The sequence below is a fragment of the Chenopodium quinoa genome, unplaced genomic scaffold, assembly GCF_001683475.1.
Source record: "Chenopodium quinoa cultivar QQ74 unplaced genomic scaffold, ASM168347v1, whole genome shotgun sequence".
NCBI classification, from domain to species: Eukaryota; Viridiplantae; Streptophyta; class Magnoliopsida; order Caryophyllales; family Amaranthaceae; genus Chenopodium; species Chenopodium quinoa.
The window spans coordinates 2,000,922-2,019,032 of record NW_018744041.1 but is presented as its reverse complement, the minus strand read 5'-3'; the positions used below and the strand labels follow the sequence as shown (position 1 = coordinate 2,019,032).

Genomic DNA, 18,111 nt, shown 5'->3' with positions numbered 1-18,111 from the left:
GCATAATTAACCTTAATTACTAACGGCGTTAACGGCAGACTAACGACAGTGAACAAAAAGGGCATTCTGTGTTAATATACAATAACTGAGTGGTATATGGTGTATTAGAAAGTTTTTGGTGGTATACGGTGAATTATGCTTAAACTCAGTGGTATATGGTGAAATTTCCGTTTTTTTATATAATTTGTACATTTTTTTAAAAAATAATGGATAAATATAAATAAGAATATGCATCTTGTACAAAATATATGTATTTTGAAAATTTTAGATTTTTATCAAAATTATGATATAATACCTGTTCAACTTTGCCTAATACATATTTTAATGTAGGAGTTTATTTATCAGTGTAAAACTTAAAATTATTTTATTTTTTAAGGATAAATTGATAGGTTGTATTTGTAATATAGAAGCTTTTGTTATTCAAATTTCAAAATCTATTAAATATAAAAAAAAAATGATGACATCATCATGCATTTAGGCAGGAAATTTTTTATTATGAGAGTGACATATGAACAGTGATGACATTAACAAAGTTTTGTTTTAGTAATAGTTAATAGATTTCTGATATATTTAACCTATTTTTTTTTTTTTATAATTAACTTATTTTCTGATATATTTAACCTATTTTCTGACAGTTATAATATAATATCTGATATTTATAATCTAATATTTGACCATTATAATCTAATATCTTACTACTATTATCTAATTTCTGATTATTAAGATTTTTTTTTTTTCTGTTTGTATGACCGGACTCACGTGAGTCCGTCCTACACAAAACTTTTACATAAAGTATTTTTGCTATTAAAAAAAAATAGTTTCAGAAGACAGATTGAATCGGGCTTTATTGTAAATCAAAACAAGACTCTTTCCAATGGATCAATACTATTAGGTTTGATTTATTATTAAGTGGGCCTATGCAAATTATTCCATTTTTCATATGTATTACAGTAATACTAGTACAATTATCAATCTTCAGTTAACTGGCTCACCACGCAATTTGCCGGCCATCACGAGTAACACACTTAACACACAAACACATTAACACTTACGTCTACGCTACCAATCAGATCAACGACAAACAACAAAACATGAAAATTAAATCCAATTACGTATTTAACAATCAATTGAAAATGATACTCCTTATAATAGAAAATTAAAATTAATTCAAGTAATTATTTAAGGGGAAGAAGACAAAGAGAAAGTTAGTCGTCGTCTTCAACAATTCTGAGAAGCTTTGCTAATCTCAAATGGCGATTTTCTCTCTCCTAACCCAATTCCGAGAATCTGCCAACACTTTCTTGTCTCAATTCGAGCCTCTTACTTTAGTTATTGCTCCAATTTTATCTCTCTTAATTGCTGGATTTCTTCAATCTCTTATTTCTACTGTTCATGAAAATGGGCTCAAATCTTGTCTTATTGCTTCCTTCATGTATTTGATCAAGTAATTTTTCGATTTTGAAATCTGGGTATTATTTATTTATTCATTTATTTATGATTTTTATTATGAATTATTTACCTTCGTTTTGTAATCTGAATTCTGTAGGTTGGTTCCTGGTGTTAAGAGCTACGTGGATGCTGAAAAACAGAAGGTACCCATGTTTTAATTTGTGTATTTTTGATAAATTATGATGAAAAGTTTGTACTATGATGATAATTTATCATTGATTTTGCTTGTACTATGATGATGTTGGGAAGTAAGAATATAGATGTACCAGGCCCCATAAGAATGAATATATTAGTAGAATATTATTATTATGTATTTATGTGTCTATATAATGTAAATATGACTGAATTTTAGTTTGCATTTATGTCAATGGAATTTATTGCATTATTGCTAGTATTGGTGCCACTGATTTTGTTAGTACTATGACTGTATGACATGAGTTGTATTGTTATGGACTTATGGAGTAGTTGTCTCTCCAAGTCTCCATCCACATTGGACCTTGTGAAGTGAAAAAAAATAAAATGAAGTATATCGGTATTGTTTGGCTATCAACTGTTGGCCGATGGCTGGTTTACTAGCCAATATCTACCGTAAGTGGTTGCATTAACGGTTTGTATTAAGTGTTTAGGCTATGTTCTCACAGCTTATTTAAATATGTTTCAGCCAAAATGAGCTTTCTTTTCAACAAAATAAGTAAAGTTCAGCCAAAATGAGTCTAGTTAAGCAAGAGTTTGGCAATACATAGTTAAGTTACATGTATAAGTTGAGAAAACAAAACTGTAGTCAGCATTTGGTATTTGCGCAGTACAGTGCTTTAATATATGAGAAAAACCATTGGCTATAAAAGTTGCTCCAACTAAGTTTAGATTGGTTGGTAATAAGTGAAATTAGCTGTTAGAAGCAAAAAGTCTACCTTATCATTTGCTAAACAACCAGCCCATCTAATCTGCATTACTTCTAGTTAAGATTCTACTATTTGAACTTTATTGTAGTTGTGAATTGAAATTGAGTATCCCATATCAGCATTGAAGTTTTATTAGCCTTAGACTTATCTGGACTTGCCACAAACTTAACTTATTTCAAGCTATTTTTCCATAAATAAGTAAAAAAGGTGAGAAGTACACAATCTTTTAATGTAAGAAGAATTCTTATTAAAAATTGTACTACCTCCGTCAACTATTATTTGCAACAAAGGAATATTTTATATCTCACAAATAATACCCCTTTGTTGCAAATAATAGTTAACGGAGGTAGTATAAGCTTGTGGAGTAATTAATTGTCAATAGTACTTGAATAGTGTTTGAGAACATAATAAACTTTGAAGTTAATGTATGCTATATTTGGTGATAAAGGTTGTATAGGTCAATTTTCGTCACATAATAGTCTTACTAAAGGCCCTGCTGTTCACCTTATTGCCTCTAATTCAGGGGGAAAAAATGCAAATTAGTTCACATAAAGGTTTATAAATTCATATAAGATGAATTTAAGAAAATTAATTCAGATAGAGTTAATAAGGGTTTCTTAAGTTCAATTTTCAACTTAAATAAGTTCTAATAAGTTCAGAAGTTTAGATATGATTTCTGTTTAGTAAAAATTAGGTGAATATAATGCACCCTAATTAGTTTTATCTTGCATTTAGTGGTCAAATTTTGTGGGAATCACATCTATTGTTCTTAGAGGACACTAGTTTTGGGCCAAATCAAGGCTTTGATATCCTCATTTGAAATAAAATGTCCTTGTCTATAATTTTCCAGACCTAGGTCAGTTTAATTTCCTGGTATAAATTAAAGTTTGTTTTAAGTTTCACAATCAACACCAGGCTAGTAAGATTATTTCTGGTGAAAGTAATAAGTTCACCAGAGCCTAAAAGAGACTTGAAATGGTTTGTGACACATTCACCAAAACCTCCTTTAAGGTCCCTGTATGCAAAACACGCTAGCAAGGGTAATTTCACCTTTTAGCAACCTATTTAGTCTTTTGACTACAATAATTAAGCTGTTAAGCCTATGGCATGTGCCATGGTGTCCGGATTCGGTCAGAGGAATGTAATAAATAGATTTATCCTAAAAGTGTGATTGCAATTCTGTTAGTGTTGGGGAAACCCAGCCTCTCAGATGGGAAGTTGTTGCACTAAGTTTATGATCAATACAATCATCTTCAACTTTTCCCCATCTTCTTTTTCATCTTCTTACTTCTCTGCAGATTTTCTTCTCTCCTCATCCATATAATCTCTGCCGCTATTAGCAACTTAATCCAGTTTATGACATGGTTAAATGTGGACCAAAAAGAGTATTAGCTTAATCTAACGTTGTTAAAGATGATGGTTAATTGGTTATGAATTGATTTTTTTCATGATCAAATGTTAACTGTTGATCATTTTTCAAAGTATATCACTAAAATGTTTATAATATTTTTATAATTTGAACTGTAAGACATTATATTTCTATTAAATTTGTAAATGTTTTCCAAGAGAAAGTAATGTCAAAGAATGCTTTTGCAGCGTGTATACTTGGGTATAATCACTGATTCCCGCTGAATTGATTCAGGGCTATTGCAGCATTTACAAGATGTAAATTTAAGAACTGTCACACTAGTGTCATATCATATCTAGATATTTTGAGGTTTGAACTGGGTGCTTTGGATTGTCTAATTTGTCCCAGTAAGCTTTCTACTAGATGCTCAATTGATACATATTCAACACAACCCTCTAGCTAATCATGGCTTCTTCAATCAGAGGGTTGGATATGGGGGTATAGGTATTGATATGATCATATGATGTAAATTAGAGATAGAATTAATCCATACCCTTGATGCTATTTTCCTGCTTGAATTCTGTGTCGTTCTGCTCTCTCAGCTGAAAATTGTTCTGTAGTTCTTATTGCTGACAAATTTTTATAATTAAGGTGTTTACTACTTTAACAATTTATTCTATGGTAGATATGGAATATTGAAGCTTTGAGCTCAGTGAATCAACATCAGGACATTATAACCTTAGATTTCCTGCCAGTACTCTTAGAGTCTTAGTAATATCAGATTTTATCACACTGAGATTCTGTAATTTGTAACAAACCTTTGTGGTCAATTTATATGCTGTGCCTTTTCTTTTATATGCTCTACTTTTTTATGATCATTAGTTTGTGTCTAATGTGTGCCCTTGAAAGCATGCTAAATAAACCGGTGATCACATTTTTTAGGGAGTTTAATTGTTCCTTTTCTTTGCTCTCAGGTTGTAGATAAGATGCAAGCAGGTAATAAATCTAAAAGAGATAATTGGAGAACTGAATTACCAGCTACTGGCTTTGGAAGTAGAGTGATTGAAATGATGAAAGAGGAAAAGCGAAAGGATGCTGCTTGGCAAGGCAAATGTTCGGGTACAGTGTATGTTTGTATCTTTAATTTGTGATGCACATATAATTTTAGTAATAGAAAGAGGAGATAAAGTTTTAACAAAACTAATGGTTTTGATATCATGGAGTTGGGGTGGATTTATTATTTTTTACTTGTCCAATATAGACTGTAATGGTATTAATCTTACACCCTAATGAACTTCTAATGATATTTTTTGCAGATACATTGGAGGAACAGAGGCTGATGATCATTTTTCCTTGATAAATGAGGCATGCTCAATGTAAGTAGTGAGCTGAAACTATTTAATTTATCTTATTATTCTCATGGAAACACCCGTGTATTGCACTTCTAAGAGTTATTTTGGTTCATCTTCAAATTTGAGTGTTGTCCTTGTTGATTTGTTCCTCTACACATTTAATGGTTTCATTTGTTGGTCTTCTCCATTTTTTCATCTTTGAGATTAATTGCCAGCCATTGTTTGTGGAGCTGAGCCAGGGGAGAGAGAAAGAAAGAGCCATTGGGTTAATCTTTCTGATGAACTTTCTTGTATGTGTTCATTAGTTTCAAGAATGTTTTAAATTTTTCTTTGAACATTATGACTTTGAAACAGACATTTTAGATTTGCAAATTAAGTATTCCCTAAAGAATATAATCCTTAATGTCTTCTTTAGGGAATACTTAATTTGAAAATTTTGGTGAAAAAACCACAAAGTTTGGCAAAACATTTCGTGAATTTGAAACATTTCGTGGGTATTTGGTGAATTAAGTTAAAACTCAGGGGTAATTGGTGAAAAACCGTATCATGAATGGTGTCCAAATGTTTAACATCTGTTAAATTACATCAAATCTAGTAAGCTAAAATCTTGAGAGTTGTTAACATTGAATCTATGTGAGTAGACTCTATTGTTTGATCCTAGTAATGCTTACTTGTGTAATAGGAAAAAGGCTTTGCTGTGTCAAATTAGAAGTTTCTTTTAGAATTGAGGTATGCTTCTGAATTTCTGATAGCTTTACATCAGTCATAATGTGACACAATTGCCTACCTCTATCATAAGCTGCAAAAGATTTTCAGTCTAGGGTTCTATTAAGCGTTCTTTTGGTGCTAATACTGTCATTCTCTGCCAGGTTTTCACATACCAACCCATTGCATTTGGATGTTTTTCAAAGTGTTGTGCATTATGAGGCAGAAGTAGTTGCGATGACAGCTGCAATGCTTGGCAGTAAAGATAAGGCTTCTGGAGGACAAATATGTGGAAATATGACTTCAGGAGGCACTGAGAGTATACTATTGGCTGTCAAATCTTCACGTGACTATATGAGAACTAAGAAGGGAATAAAAAAACCAGAAATGTATGTGTTTGTGGCATTTCTTCTAAATTCTAATTTGAACAGAATTTGCCAGGCCATTCATAATAAATAATAAATATTGACAGAAAGTTCCCTACTTTTCTGCTAAGTGTAGGATTATCCCTGTATCAGCCCACTCAGCATATGATAAAGCTGCCCAATATTTCAACATTAAACTTTGGCGTGTTCCTGTGAACAATGAATATCAGGCAGATGTGAAAGCAATTCGACGTTACATCAATAAAAATACCATCTTGGTAAGGGTCAATTTGTATAAATTGTTTCTTTTAGGCTTTAGCAACTATAATATTCTAGTTCTGCTGAAGATTTGTAACTCTGCTGGTTGCCTTGCTGTTACTTAGTTGCATCTGAAAATTTTAATACGCTGTTTGTCTGCTAACTTGCAAGTTCACTTCATTGCCTTCTAGATTGTTGGATCTGCACCTGGGTTCCCACATGGCATTATTGATCCCATCGAAGTAAGTATATAGGCTGTTTTTAAACCCTCAAAATTCAAGCCTTTAGGTAGGCATATACTTGATCTTAGATTTTCTTTTGGTAGGAGCTTGGCAAATTAGCGATGAGCTTTGGGGTCTGTTTCCATGTTGATCTTTGTCTTGGTGGATTTGTTCTGCCTTTTGCACGTAAACTTGGGTATGGATTGTTACTTTCCTATCCTCTATAGTGTCTATTTTAATTTGAAATCTTCTTTTTTCTATCATTTGTTGAACTACTTGGCTATTTATGCTAGAGGCTCTGGCATTTGATACTTCTCTTCGTAATCTAAACCTGGTTGGATCTCTGTCCAACTGTGCCCTTTAGTTTTGAGCTTATGAGGTGTACTAACTGATAACTGCTATAAATGTCACTAGTGGAAAGGTTGGCATAGAATTTAATACGGTTCAATTTGATTTGAAGGTGTTAATTAGTAATCTCTGTCTTTTAGATCATCTTTAAGCAGTTACTGGAACTCATTGGCGACAATTAGGCATCACTTGTTTGTCGATGGTTATATTTGGCAGCTCACAAATTTACAAATGTCTAATGCTGTTTCAGTTATCCAATTCCACCTTTTGATTTCTCTGTCCAAGGAGTTACCTCAATATCTATTGATGTACACAAATATGGCTTAGCTCCCAAAGGAACCAGTACAGTACTCTACCGTAACCATGAAATCAGGAAGGTAATATTGATTGTCTGCTTCTGTTGTCATCCTGATTTCCTTTTTTCCTTGTTATTTTAGGTATCTATTTTATTTGAATGAACCTATTATGTTTTGTTCCTGATATTGTGGAATTTATTCTCTTATCTGAGTAACTTTCCATTTCAAAGTGTCGTTTCCCACACAATTTTATATTAAAAAAATTATTTTAGCTGAAGAGTTCATTTTAAAAAAAGAAATTGTTCTGTCTGGAGTGTTGACAGACTGCAAAGGTGGTAATTGTCTAGCTGTGTAATACAGAAAAAGTTTGCTTTCTCTTGTGTTTTTTTAATGGAGGAATACTAACTATGTGTGATTTTATGCCTTCATACCTTGTGGCGTACCTCCAACAGCATCAATTTGTTGCTGGTAAGTCTATATTTTAAATTATGTCAATGTTCTTAATCTGTGTTAAATGTTTGGAAGATTTACATCATTTGGAACTTCTGATCACATGCTTGTTGATATGGCAGTAACCGAGTGGTCTGGTGGCCTTTATGTATCTCCAACAATTGCGGGGAGCAGACCTGGGGGTCTGATTGCTGGTGCATGGGCAGCAATGATGTCTTTGGGAGAGGAAGGTAAGTAAACAAGACTACTTTCTTATTTTGAGCTCCCAATTTCTTCCGAAATCTGATTTCTTTACAATGCAATATACCATTTTCTTTGTATATTACAGGGTACTTGGAGAATACAAGACAGATAATGGATGTATCAAAGAAGATTCAGGAAGGGTTTGTGCTCTTTTAATTAACTTCCCGGTTTCAGTATTATGCTATATATCAGCACCATTAACTGACTCGAAATTCCTCTCATCAGAATAAAGAGTATTCCAGAGTTATATGTTGTTGGAAGGCCTGACATGACTATAGTGGCATTTGCGTCCAATGTCGTTGATATATTTGAAGTTAACGACCAAATGTCATCTAAAGGTTGGCATTTAAATGCCCTGCAGAGACCCAACAGGTAGGTCTTTTAAGAGTTATCTTGTCCACTCTCCGGAATTGGATAATATAATGGTTATTTTTATTCCAAAATAATCACCTAGTCAGGAAAATCCCAATATCCCCCTCAAGATACCCAAAATATCAGCAAAAATGTCAGAGGGGGATATTGGGATTAATCCTAGTTGCATCATGAGGCACAATATAGATTCACAATAGCTTAATTATACAGAGATGTGGTTACAATTTAATAAACCAACCTTTTCTTCTCAAATCATTCACATGTACCAGCCTGCATATCTGTTTAACCCTTCAGCATGTATCGGTGGCTGATGACTTCTTAAAGGTTCTGCAGGACTCTGTGCGAACTGTAAGTTCTTATAAACTGTATTTGACAACCTTAGTCAGCTTAGTGATTATATATTTAACATAACGACTGTTGAGCTTTCAGGTTAAAGAAAACCCAGGTCCAATTAGTGGAGGACTTGCTCCAATATATGGTGCTGCTGGAAGAATGCCAGACAGAGGAATGGTACAGGAATTGCTGGTTAATTTCATGGACAGCTCTTGTTGATATGTCCTTTGTTAGGCTTCAGTTGCCATCATTCGATATTCAGATTTTAAGTTTAATTATTTCGCCTTGAATAGTATGAAAGGGTGGATTGAATGTTTTTGGGATACAAAGAAGTTTCCATAAACTTTGTGCACCATCGCCGTATAGATTTGAACTCAAGAACTTTGTGAAGGACAAGGGTTCAAGACTTTCATGGAGAGGATGGAATGATTATCATACTAACTCTTTATCAACCACAATAAAGATCTTTTAACACTGTATAGTTAACAATTATTCCCTTGGAGAATCTTCAATGTTTTACACAAAGCTGAAATAATTGTTGCATGAAGCTTGAAGACTCTAGATTGTAGAAAGTTGTGTGATTTGAATGAATAATTTTTATTACAAATGAACAATTTTTAAATATAAATATTGATTAAAATCCGTTTACCATGTATTTCAAATTAAATGTACAATAATTTGTTACTCCGTTTAATTGGTGATCTCTAGTTTAGAGAGATAACTAAGGTGCAAAAAAGTGTGTTGTATTTCAAATTTACTCCATGTTTTTTTTGAAAAGCTCGTGCTTCATCTTATCGGGTTATTTAAAAATAATTTAAAATTTCAAAAACTGAGCCTAATAATGAAAATTATGTTATCTTTTTTTATTTTATTTTTATTTTTTAAGTGCAAGTTGGAAAATTGTCAATTTTAGAGTAACAAAGTTAGGGAGGTTTATTTCGTAAAAAAAAAAAAAAAAGGGTTAGGAAGGCTTATCCTCCAAAATTACATCAGCAATGTAGGCAAGAGGGTGATTCAAATGTAAAAATATTAAAGTTTTGAGATACATTTCTCGTACATTCCCTAGCTATTTAGGTAATTAATTATCAGCTAGTTCAATGGATTCTCTCCATAAGATCTTTTCAATTTTGTATGATCAAAAGATTAACATCTTTCACACGCTCAATATGAGTAATCAAGTTTACTGCTTGACTTGAGTTTGATCTTATCACAATGTTTGTCTGGCCTTTATTTGCTACAATTTGCATACACCTTATAAAATAAGTCACTTATGTGTTATTTACTTATGACTTGTACATTAATAAATTACCCGAGTGTATGATACCCACTTTGTGAACCTGTGAACCTAAGTGTAAATTATCCCTACAAGATTATCGACTCTAGAATCTAGATTGAGCAAACTCAAGTTCTGATTTTTAGTACATTTTGCAAAGTGAAACTTCTTCAATCTCAAATTCTCAAATCAAACTTTCAAATCTATTTTTTTTAAAAAAACTTAAACTTTCAAATGCTCACGCTTAGAAGCGTAAACAATTCTTCCCGCCAGAAATGTAATTATTTGAAAACACTTTGGAGGATTATCGAATTCTTCCTACCTCAATTAAATGGCGCAAATTTTCAATTCATAGAACTGCAACTTTCCCGATCAAACGAGGAGAGAGAAAGAGACGGAGATTACTTTAACTGTAACTCCATCAAAGCATTGAAGTTTTCCAAATTTCAGAAGAGATTGATAAATGGTAAGATACTAATATCAACACTTCATTGATTTACGTTGATTAATTTTGCCCTAGAAATTTAATTTTGTGATTTGTGTAATTTATTGCTATGAATCAATTTTGTGATTGTTATTCTGGATTTATTGAGCTTGCAAACATTATTTAGAACATTAATCAATATATTGCAGTATTGTATTAATTTTTTTGTGCAAGAATTTTATAATCACAATATTTGATTAGCTTGAGATCGATTACTTTTATAGAATTCCTCATTATTTTGCCCTAAAAAGTGTTCTATTTTCAGTTTAATGGGATTTTGAGGCTCATATTTGATGATTTTGAGCAATAGTACTTAGTAATAATTATATCTAAAATGATGACTTCACTAATGACCTCCGGAGTATATGGACTATGGAGCGAGTTGAAGCATGGTGATTTAGAGCCTTTATAGGGTGATTATTGCTTTCATGTATTGGTGGTGTGGTGTTTTATGTATTAAAGATAACGAGCAATCGGAATCAGTATGGATTCATGGAATTTTCGAAAATTTGAAGTGGCTTACAAGTTTTTTTTTTTTTGTTGTTAATTTTTTTTCCCCTTTTCAAATTAGGGTAGACGATTGAGGAAAAGAGAAAGGTAAAAGGAATGAGTGTCTTACTCCTAGTCTCCTTCCCTGCTTTTAAGTGATTGTTTGACTACCAGATCGTCCAGACTTTTTATGTATAGAATGATAATCTTGGAAAGTGGATTAAGAGCCATCCCTGCATATCTGGTATTTGACTATTAGACACTTAGTTTTAAAGGGCGCAAGGCGCAAAAAGTCCTTGGAGCCTAGGGGCAAGGCAAAGGCGCTCACCTTTTGTAGGTTAGGCGCACTTTATTCATTTAGAAAAGAAATAATAATTTCTATTAATTAAGTGTAAAAATGAAATTATGAGAAAAGGTGAAAGGGCCATGTGATCAATCAATCAATTAAAGCCTTAATCCCATAAGTGGGGTCAACTACATGAACCAAATTTGATTATTTGGTGTAATCATCAACAAAGATCCTTCTCCTCCATTCCTTACGATCCAATGCCTCATTCTCATGCAAATCCTAAAACTTTATATCGTTCCTGATTCCTTTCAACCAAGTTATTTTCGGTATCCCTCTCTCTCGTTTAACCCCTCCATGATCCCACCATTCCACTTTTGTACCGGTGTACCATCGGGTCTTCGTTTTACATGCCCAAACCAACGGAGACGATTTTCCCTTAGTTTGTCTACAATGTCTGCCACACCTACCTTCTTGCGAATAACCTCGTTTCCGATTCTATTTCTTAGAGTGTTCGCACACATCCACTTTAACATTCACATTTTCGTAACCTCCATCTTTTTAAACGTGTTCCTTCTTAGAGGCCCAATATTCTATGCCATAGAGCAACATTGGTCTTATGGCAATCCTGTAGAATTTTCTCTTCAACTGTAAGGGAATGCTTCGGTCACATAACACTCTTGTGGCTACTCTCCACTTAAGCCACCTCGACTTAATTATGTGGGCCACATCTTGATGACTGTCACCATTTACTGGATGATTGACCCAAGAAATTTAAACCACTCACTCATGATCAAGTCCTTTCCATCCAAACTCATCACCTCATTGCTTGTCCCTCTCTGACTACCAAAGTGGCATACCAAATATTCAGTTTTACTCCCACTTAGCTTAAACCCTCTAGATTCCAATCTTTGCCTCCATTTCTCCAACTTGGCATTAACCCCATCTTTAGTTTCATCCTCCAAAGCAATATCATCCGCAAACAGCATACACCACAAGACTTCATCATCTTGAATTGGTCTAGTTACTTCATCTACAACCATTGCAAAAAAGAAAGGGCTTAATGCACACCCTTGATGCGATCCAAATGTAATAGGAAAATCTTTTGGCAACTCTCCACATGTCCTCACATTTATTGACCCATCGCGATACATATCCTTAACCAAGTCCACGTACCTTCGTGGGATACCTTTCTTCAAGCCCACCAAAGCACCTCTCTTAGCACCTTGTCATATGCCTACTCTAAATCAATAAAGACCATATGCAGATCCTTTTTCTTTACCCTATAAAACTCCATCATCCGTCTTATCAAATGGATTGCTTCCATAGTAGATCTCCCGGGCATAAAACTAAATTGATTATCCGAAGTGCTTGTGCATGCCCTTAACATATATTCAATCACTCTTTCCCACAACTTCATATTGTGGCTCATAAGCTTGATCCCTCGATATTTAGAACAATCTTGAGCGTCTCCATTGTTTTATAAATCGGGACCAAGGTGCTCTTCCTCCAATCTTGTGGGATCCTTGTAGCTCTCCAAATCGAATTATAAGATATGGGATTTCTCTCTCCACTAGAATTGAAGAAAACCTGCCCATAACAAAGTCTTATGGTATACTTTAGGAAAAATAAACTTACATAATAGCTATTGATGCTTTAAAACATAAATTGCAAAATAAGGCGCAAGAAGCAGCCTAGAAAAAGCGCTAAGGTGTGCACCTTTTGTAGGTCTTTGAGCCTCAAAGAGCTAAGGCGCCAACTCTCGAGCCTCACGGTGCCTTGCACCTAGGCGCACCTTACGTGCACTTTTTAAAACTAAGATTGGAAATAAGAATCCACTATCCAAAATATGTCTATAATCCTTTCTTGATTCTAAAAGCCTCCCTCCTATAGTTTAAAAGACTTTTTATGTGTAGAATGACAATTTTATTGCTGTAAATGAAGATTGTTTGCTATAATTACAACCATAATGTAAAACACAAATTGCTAGGAAGTAATACAAACCGCAATATTATATTGACTGATGATAGATGATACAGAGTTTCACACCAGATTTTCTATTATTATTTTTTATCTAGCTTCAAACTCAACCACTCAACATACTCGTCAAATATACTAGGGATATTCATCTCATTAACATAGCATAAGATGTGTTGTAGTTCTTCATGATGGAATTGGCATAGCTGCATCCGTGCTTCTCCTTTTAGAGCTCCAAAACAAGGTCTGTAATACACACATCTCATTGTGTTAGAATGATGCAAGAGCCAATTTTAACAGTTATACACCACGCATTAGGGGTGGAAATTCTTCATTTCAATGCACATTACTTAGATTTGACTATGCCTATTATTGCTGGACTCTGATACATGAACCTGTATTAGACTTGATCATTTTCTCAACATTTTGTATTCAATTGGTATATGAAGTGATATGAACTCAAACCCATGTTCAAGTGTCAAGTACTGCGTATCTGACTTGGTACTTGAGGTGAACTACAGCGTCAAGACTACATAGGTTGACTCTAGTATTTGAGCTGTAGTCGCAAAGAAAAACCTACCACCAAGGAACTATGAAGAGAATGTGATATGTCATGAGAGATACTTACAATCTGCATCAGTTTTGATCCAGCACTCCCTGCTCCCATTTGAATCACTACCATCATCTGTGTATTGAGTTGGGTTAGAGATGCTCTTCCTGCTTAGCATGTAGCCATTTTGACCTGCTTTCTGGGAGAAAGCTGTGTTGCTCTCATCTGGAAATGTGTGCTCATCCTTGAAGTAGCCTGCATTGCTGGGCATCATGTCCTTGATCCCATTCTTATGCATTTTGTTTGACTTTTCTGTGGATATTAAGCATTCGGGATGCACTTTCTTGTGAAATTTCTGTAGGATCTGCATTGAAATTATTAGGTAGAGATGGAAGATACTTTGTCTAGATTTTCAACATGTTAATCATATACAAGTACTTCCTAAGAAGTTCATGTTTTTATTGTTGTACAATATCTCACTTTTCCTGAATGGACAATTGAGGTTTGATTAGTTAATTGACTGGTATATGTCAACTCTATGAGAATTAGAAAGGAAAGAACTTTAACAAAGCAAAGGAGTTCAAAATTTCATGTCCTTTGTTCTTAGGAACCAATTATTTCTATTATCTGCTTCAATTTTATCTCTTACTTATTTAAAGTGAGTTTGCAACTGCTTTTTCGCAACTTCTGAATTTTAAAGTCATGATTCTTCTTATAAAAAGGAGTAATTATATGATTGGTCAGTTGAAGGAGTTGCCAATTTTCCATATACGGCTTTGGTTATCTTATGGAGCTTGGTTTTCTTCCTTCCCTTTTTTGTGTCTTTATTTCTCCTAATATTCTCTCATGTTTGTCCGCTTTGTAATCTGTATTGCACAAGTGCATAACATACTGATTGACACAGTCAAACAGATGACAAAATGGGCAAACTTTAAGGAAAAAGGGATTATAAAGAATAATTCTAGTAGTGTCAAAAGACTCAAAACAAGACTGTATTTTTTTTTAGAAAAGATATTATTAATATAAAATGATTTTTGCGAAAATGGGAATCCAAAATACTTAAGGTGGTAGTATGGTACTCTAATCTTTGGTTGAAGATATTTTATATCAACTTTATGCATTTTCTGTTTGGCCAAATTGAAACTCAACTAGTTGAGTGCATTAAATAAGCCAAGTACCTTGCACAGCTTTGTCTCTGCCGAACCAGATTCAGCAGGTCCCCTAGTTGAGGCAGAAGAGTTCCTAGAAGCAGCATGCAGTGCATTTTTCTTCTTCGTCAGTATCTTTTTCATGAGATTCATAGAAGCCGTCTTATCTCCTTCTTTATCTTCCCTTTTCTCCCCGCGTTTGCACTTGACTTCCGAGGTTTCTTCTGCCTTGTGCCTCTCAAATAGCTCTCCCAATGATGTCCTATTCTCCTTTTTCGGCACTGTTGCCTTCTCTGGCACTTCTACTGCTGAGCCTAACAGATATTCTTGTAGTGGACAGTACATCAAATTACTTCCTGTGCCTCCTGTGCTTTCTGGAATTTCCAGTGGCTTCCCACTCAGAGTGATGGTGCTTGCATGACTGATTCTTCCATTGCTAACATGACTGTTTCTCCCTGAAGAATCGGTCCAACCATCATCTTTTGCTTCAGAAGCAAGCACCCTCTCTAACTCATCATTGATGAGCCTCAATTCATTTTCTGTCACTTCAGCCTCTCCTTCTGCAAGCTTATCAAATGATACCTCAAATGTTGGTGTCTCTGGCTCTGGAATGACTGCATCTGCTACCCCAAAAGTGCCGATTGCTAGAAATCCTTCGAAGTACTCAGGATACTCATCAGCCGACGATGATTTTCTTTCGTATTCAGCAAAATTTCTTGTCTCCACACTTGTAAATGATGCTCTTCTTTGTTTCCCTTGGTTTTGCTTCTGATAGAAATGAGGGTCATCCAGGAATTGCTGCCCTGAAAGATGCTCAAAATTACTTGTTCTACCTTGATGCTTAATCATATATATATTTCCATGTATATAGATTTGATTTGAATGTAGCAAATAACTATGATCTCGAAAAAGTTATGAAAGTGTCAGAAAACTCTAGGCTTGTTCACACCAAGGGGTATTTAAGTATTTTAATGACTTGGACTTATTGATTTTGGGGTTTTAGGCACAAGGGGTATTTTTGGCCTTTTGGGTAGTTTGGATTGTGGATGTGTGATATAGAATATTTGCATATATACATATTACATTTATAAACCAGAGTTTCTAATGTTTCTGATCTGTCTAGAAGATGACTGCTATACTTTTTTGGACACAGCACCTCAGGATTATGTTGATAGGAATTAATGCACATGATCAATCGCTGGAAGCACAATAATGAATGGAAGAAAGAAAAATATGGCAGAAGATCAAATTATTGTGTAGCAGAAGAAGAATATTTACCTAGGGGAAATTCCTTCAGTGTTTCGCCATTACCTTGCCGAAACTTGCGATGCATCCAAGTTAGTAACTGCACCAGACATAGAAGGAATTACAGAAACTGAGCACTCAGAAAATATATTATGTCGTTACAAATATAACTGAGATTGAGATTACCTTCATCTTTTTGGTCTTCAAGCTGATGTCTGATCAGTTTTTCGCTGCAGAGAATTCAGAAAGGAGTATGCTTTCTTTAAAGGTCACAGTTGTCTGAGCAAGATGCTTTACATAATAGACAATTAATATGGTAAAAAATATCCATGATTCTAGCTCTGACCTTTGAAGAAGAAGACAAGAAGAAGGACACGGAGAAGTTTACAACTTCCTGGTTGGGTCTCATTTGTCATTGGTGAATCATTTTGCTACCGGGAGAGTGGGCTTTGGGTCCCTCATAATGTTGTTCCTATGAGCTAGAGAACATGAAACTCATTGCCAAGGTTGATTGCTAATTTTTTACTGCATGGTCGGCAAGTAATTACCCACCTATGAGCTGAGATGCATGCAAAAACAGGATCATGTTCGATTTGCCTGTGGGCGGTGGCTACCGGTCACACGTGACACGTGTCAGACTCTGTGCTAGGTATGCAAATTACTTCTTGTAAATTTTTATTCTTAAATTAACATGGCATATGTTTTATATTACTTTGGAAGAATCAGCCAACATAATTTTTTTCCTGCCCTCATTCACCCCCCCCACCCCCAGAATTTCACTTTTAATATAGTTTTTTTTTTTTTTTTAATGCACTTTTACTATAGTTAGATAATTTGAGAGAGTTAGAAACTAGTATTTTAACAGGAAAATAAAAAATAAAAGAATCTGGTTACTTTCTGATGTAACTATTTTCAAGCACTGGTGGTTAGTGCATGAATTAGAGGAGAGACCGAGAGAACCATCATTCATCAAGAGACATGTTAGGTTCACAAGTTGCTTTCAGCTTTTCAGCATCACTAGATTTTAACATCCATGTCTATTTTTGTAGTGATTCAGTTGTCCAAGCAGTCCAACCATACTTTGAGCCTGTTCAGCAACGTGGCTGATTTGTCTTGATAATAATTAAGAAACATGCTTTTTTTTTTTTTTTTTTTTAAGATAAGAAACATGCTTTTTTGAATAGCTAACTTATTATCCTCCATACTAAACATCATGAGTCCTTCAAATTTGTAGTACCATAAAAACAGTGCACTATAAGAAGCTTGCCTTTTTTCAATTGTCCATTGCAAGTGAATATCTCTAGTGTGTCTTGTACTTGACAAAGAAGATTAACCTTTTCCATTCCTACCTGTATCTTACCGATTGAATTTCATCTTAAATAGATTGACCTAAACTGAATGACTCACCCCAACTGAACGTGATCCAACTAACTATGATTGTCATAAGTCTCCTCTTTAAAAATAATTGGTTGTCCACCATTTTTTTTAAATATAAAAGGGAGTCGATAGAAATGGCTATATCATTTTTTTTAATATATATATTTCTTGCCATAACCGAGAGACTCATGAATCAGGATCCTTGGTAGAGTGCTTGGTAGTCTTTGCACTCTTTACGAACCTTTTTCCCTTGTCGTGGACTGACCGAGAGTAGGGTCATAGGGAGAGAGAAGGTTGTTTATTTCTAGACTGAAGACAAGCCATTTTTATCAGAGTAAAAAAGAGTGGAGGCAGTCATGCTATGTCATTTCCTCCCCTTCTTACAAAGTGCTGTGTTGAATGATCCACCATGCATTAGTGTTGTAGAGGTCAAAACTTGCTTACTTAGACTATTAATCTCCTAGAATATTCTTGAATTATGAGTAGATTAATATGAAAAAGTTCTTTCTAATTATCTTTTACTTCGTATGACTTTTACTATATTGATAAACAGAAGTCAAAGTGGATATAATGTAACCATAAAAGTCAAATATGACTTGTTATTTTGACCAAAAGAGAGTATCACCTTGTAATTTCTCCT

The 18,111-nt window shown here is 34.3% G+C and overlaps 2 protein-coding genes across 2 annotated transcripts; one reads left to right on the top strand and one right to left on the bottom strand.

The window, feature by feature from the left end:
- The first annotated feature begins 1,036 nt into the window (after positions 1–1,036).
- Positions 1,037–9,334, top strand: LOC110690522 (sphingosine-1-phosphate lyase-like). Its single transcript, XM_021867375.1, has 15 exons — positions 1,037–1,444; positions 1,547–1,592; positions 4,674–4,825; positions 5,016–5,075; positions 5,921–6,145; positions 6,258–6,399; positions 6,571–6,621; positions 6,705–6,796; positions 7,199–7,325; positions 7,697–7,712; positions 7,817–7,924; positions 8,023–8,077; positions 8,163–8,309; positions 8,579–8,657; positions 8,739–9,334. The coding sequence occupies exons 1-15, from the start codon at positions 1,251–1,253 to the stop codon at positions 8,859–8,861; spliced, it is 1,617 nt and encodes a 538-aa protein (XP_021723067.1). The 5' UTR covers positions 1,037–1,250; the 3' UTR covers positions 8,862–9,334.
- A 3,757-nt stretch (positions 9,335–13,091) lies between these two features.
- Positions 13,092–16,866, bottom strand: LOC110690521 (protein LAZY 1-like). Its single transcript, XM_021867374.1, has 5 exons — positions 16,281–16,866; positions 16,128–16,194; positions 14,880–15,652; positions 13,780–14,065; positions 13,092–13,397 (listed from the first exon to the last, which is right to left on the bottom strand). The coding sequence occupies exons 1-5, from the start codon at positions 16,284–16,286 to the stop codon at positions 13,378–13,380; spliced, it is 1,152 nt and encodes a 383-aa protein (XP_021723066.1). The 5' UTR covers positions 16,287–16,866; the 3' UTR covers positions 13,092–13,377.
- Between the last annotated feature and the right edge of the window lie 1,245 nt (positions 16,867–18,111).

Coding starts and splice junctions, on each gene's coding strand:
- LOC110690521 (XM_021867374.1), bottom strand. Junction 14,066..14,879: donor CAGAGACAAAGCTGTGCAAG/GTACTTGGCTTA, acceptor ATTTCAATGCAG/ATCCTACAGAAATTTCACAA. Junction 13,398..13,779: donor GATCAAAACTGATGCAGATT/GTAAGTATCTCT, acceptor TGTGTATTACAG/ACCTTGTTTTGGAGCTCTAA.
- LOC110690522 (XM_021867375.1), top strand. CDS start 1,251: ATGGCGATTTTCTCTCTCCTAACCCAATTCCGAGAATCTGCCAACACT. Junction 7,925..8,022: donor GATGTCTTTGGGAGAGGAAG/GTAAGTAAACAA, acceptor TGTATATTACAG/GGTACTTGGAGAATACAAGA. Junction 8,310..8,578: donor GCCCTGCAGAGACCCAACAG/GTAGGTCTTTTA, acceptor CACATGTACCAG/CCTGCATATCTGTTTAACCC.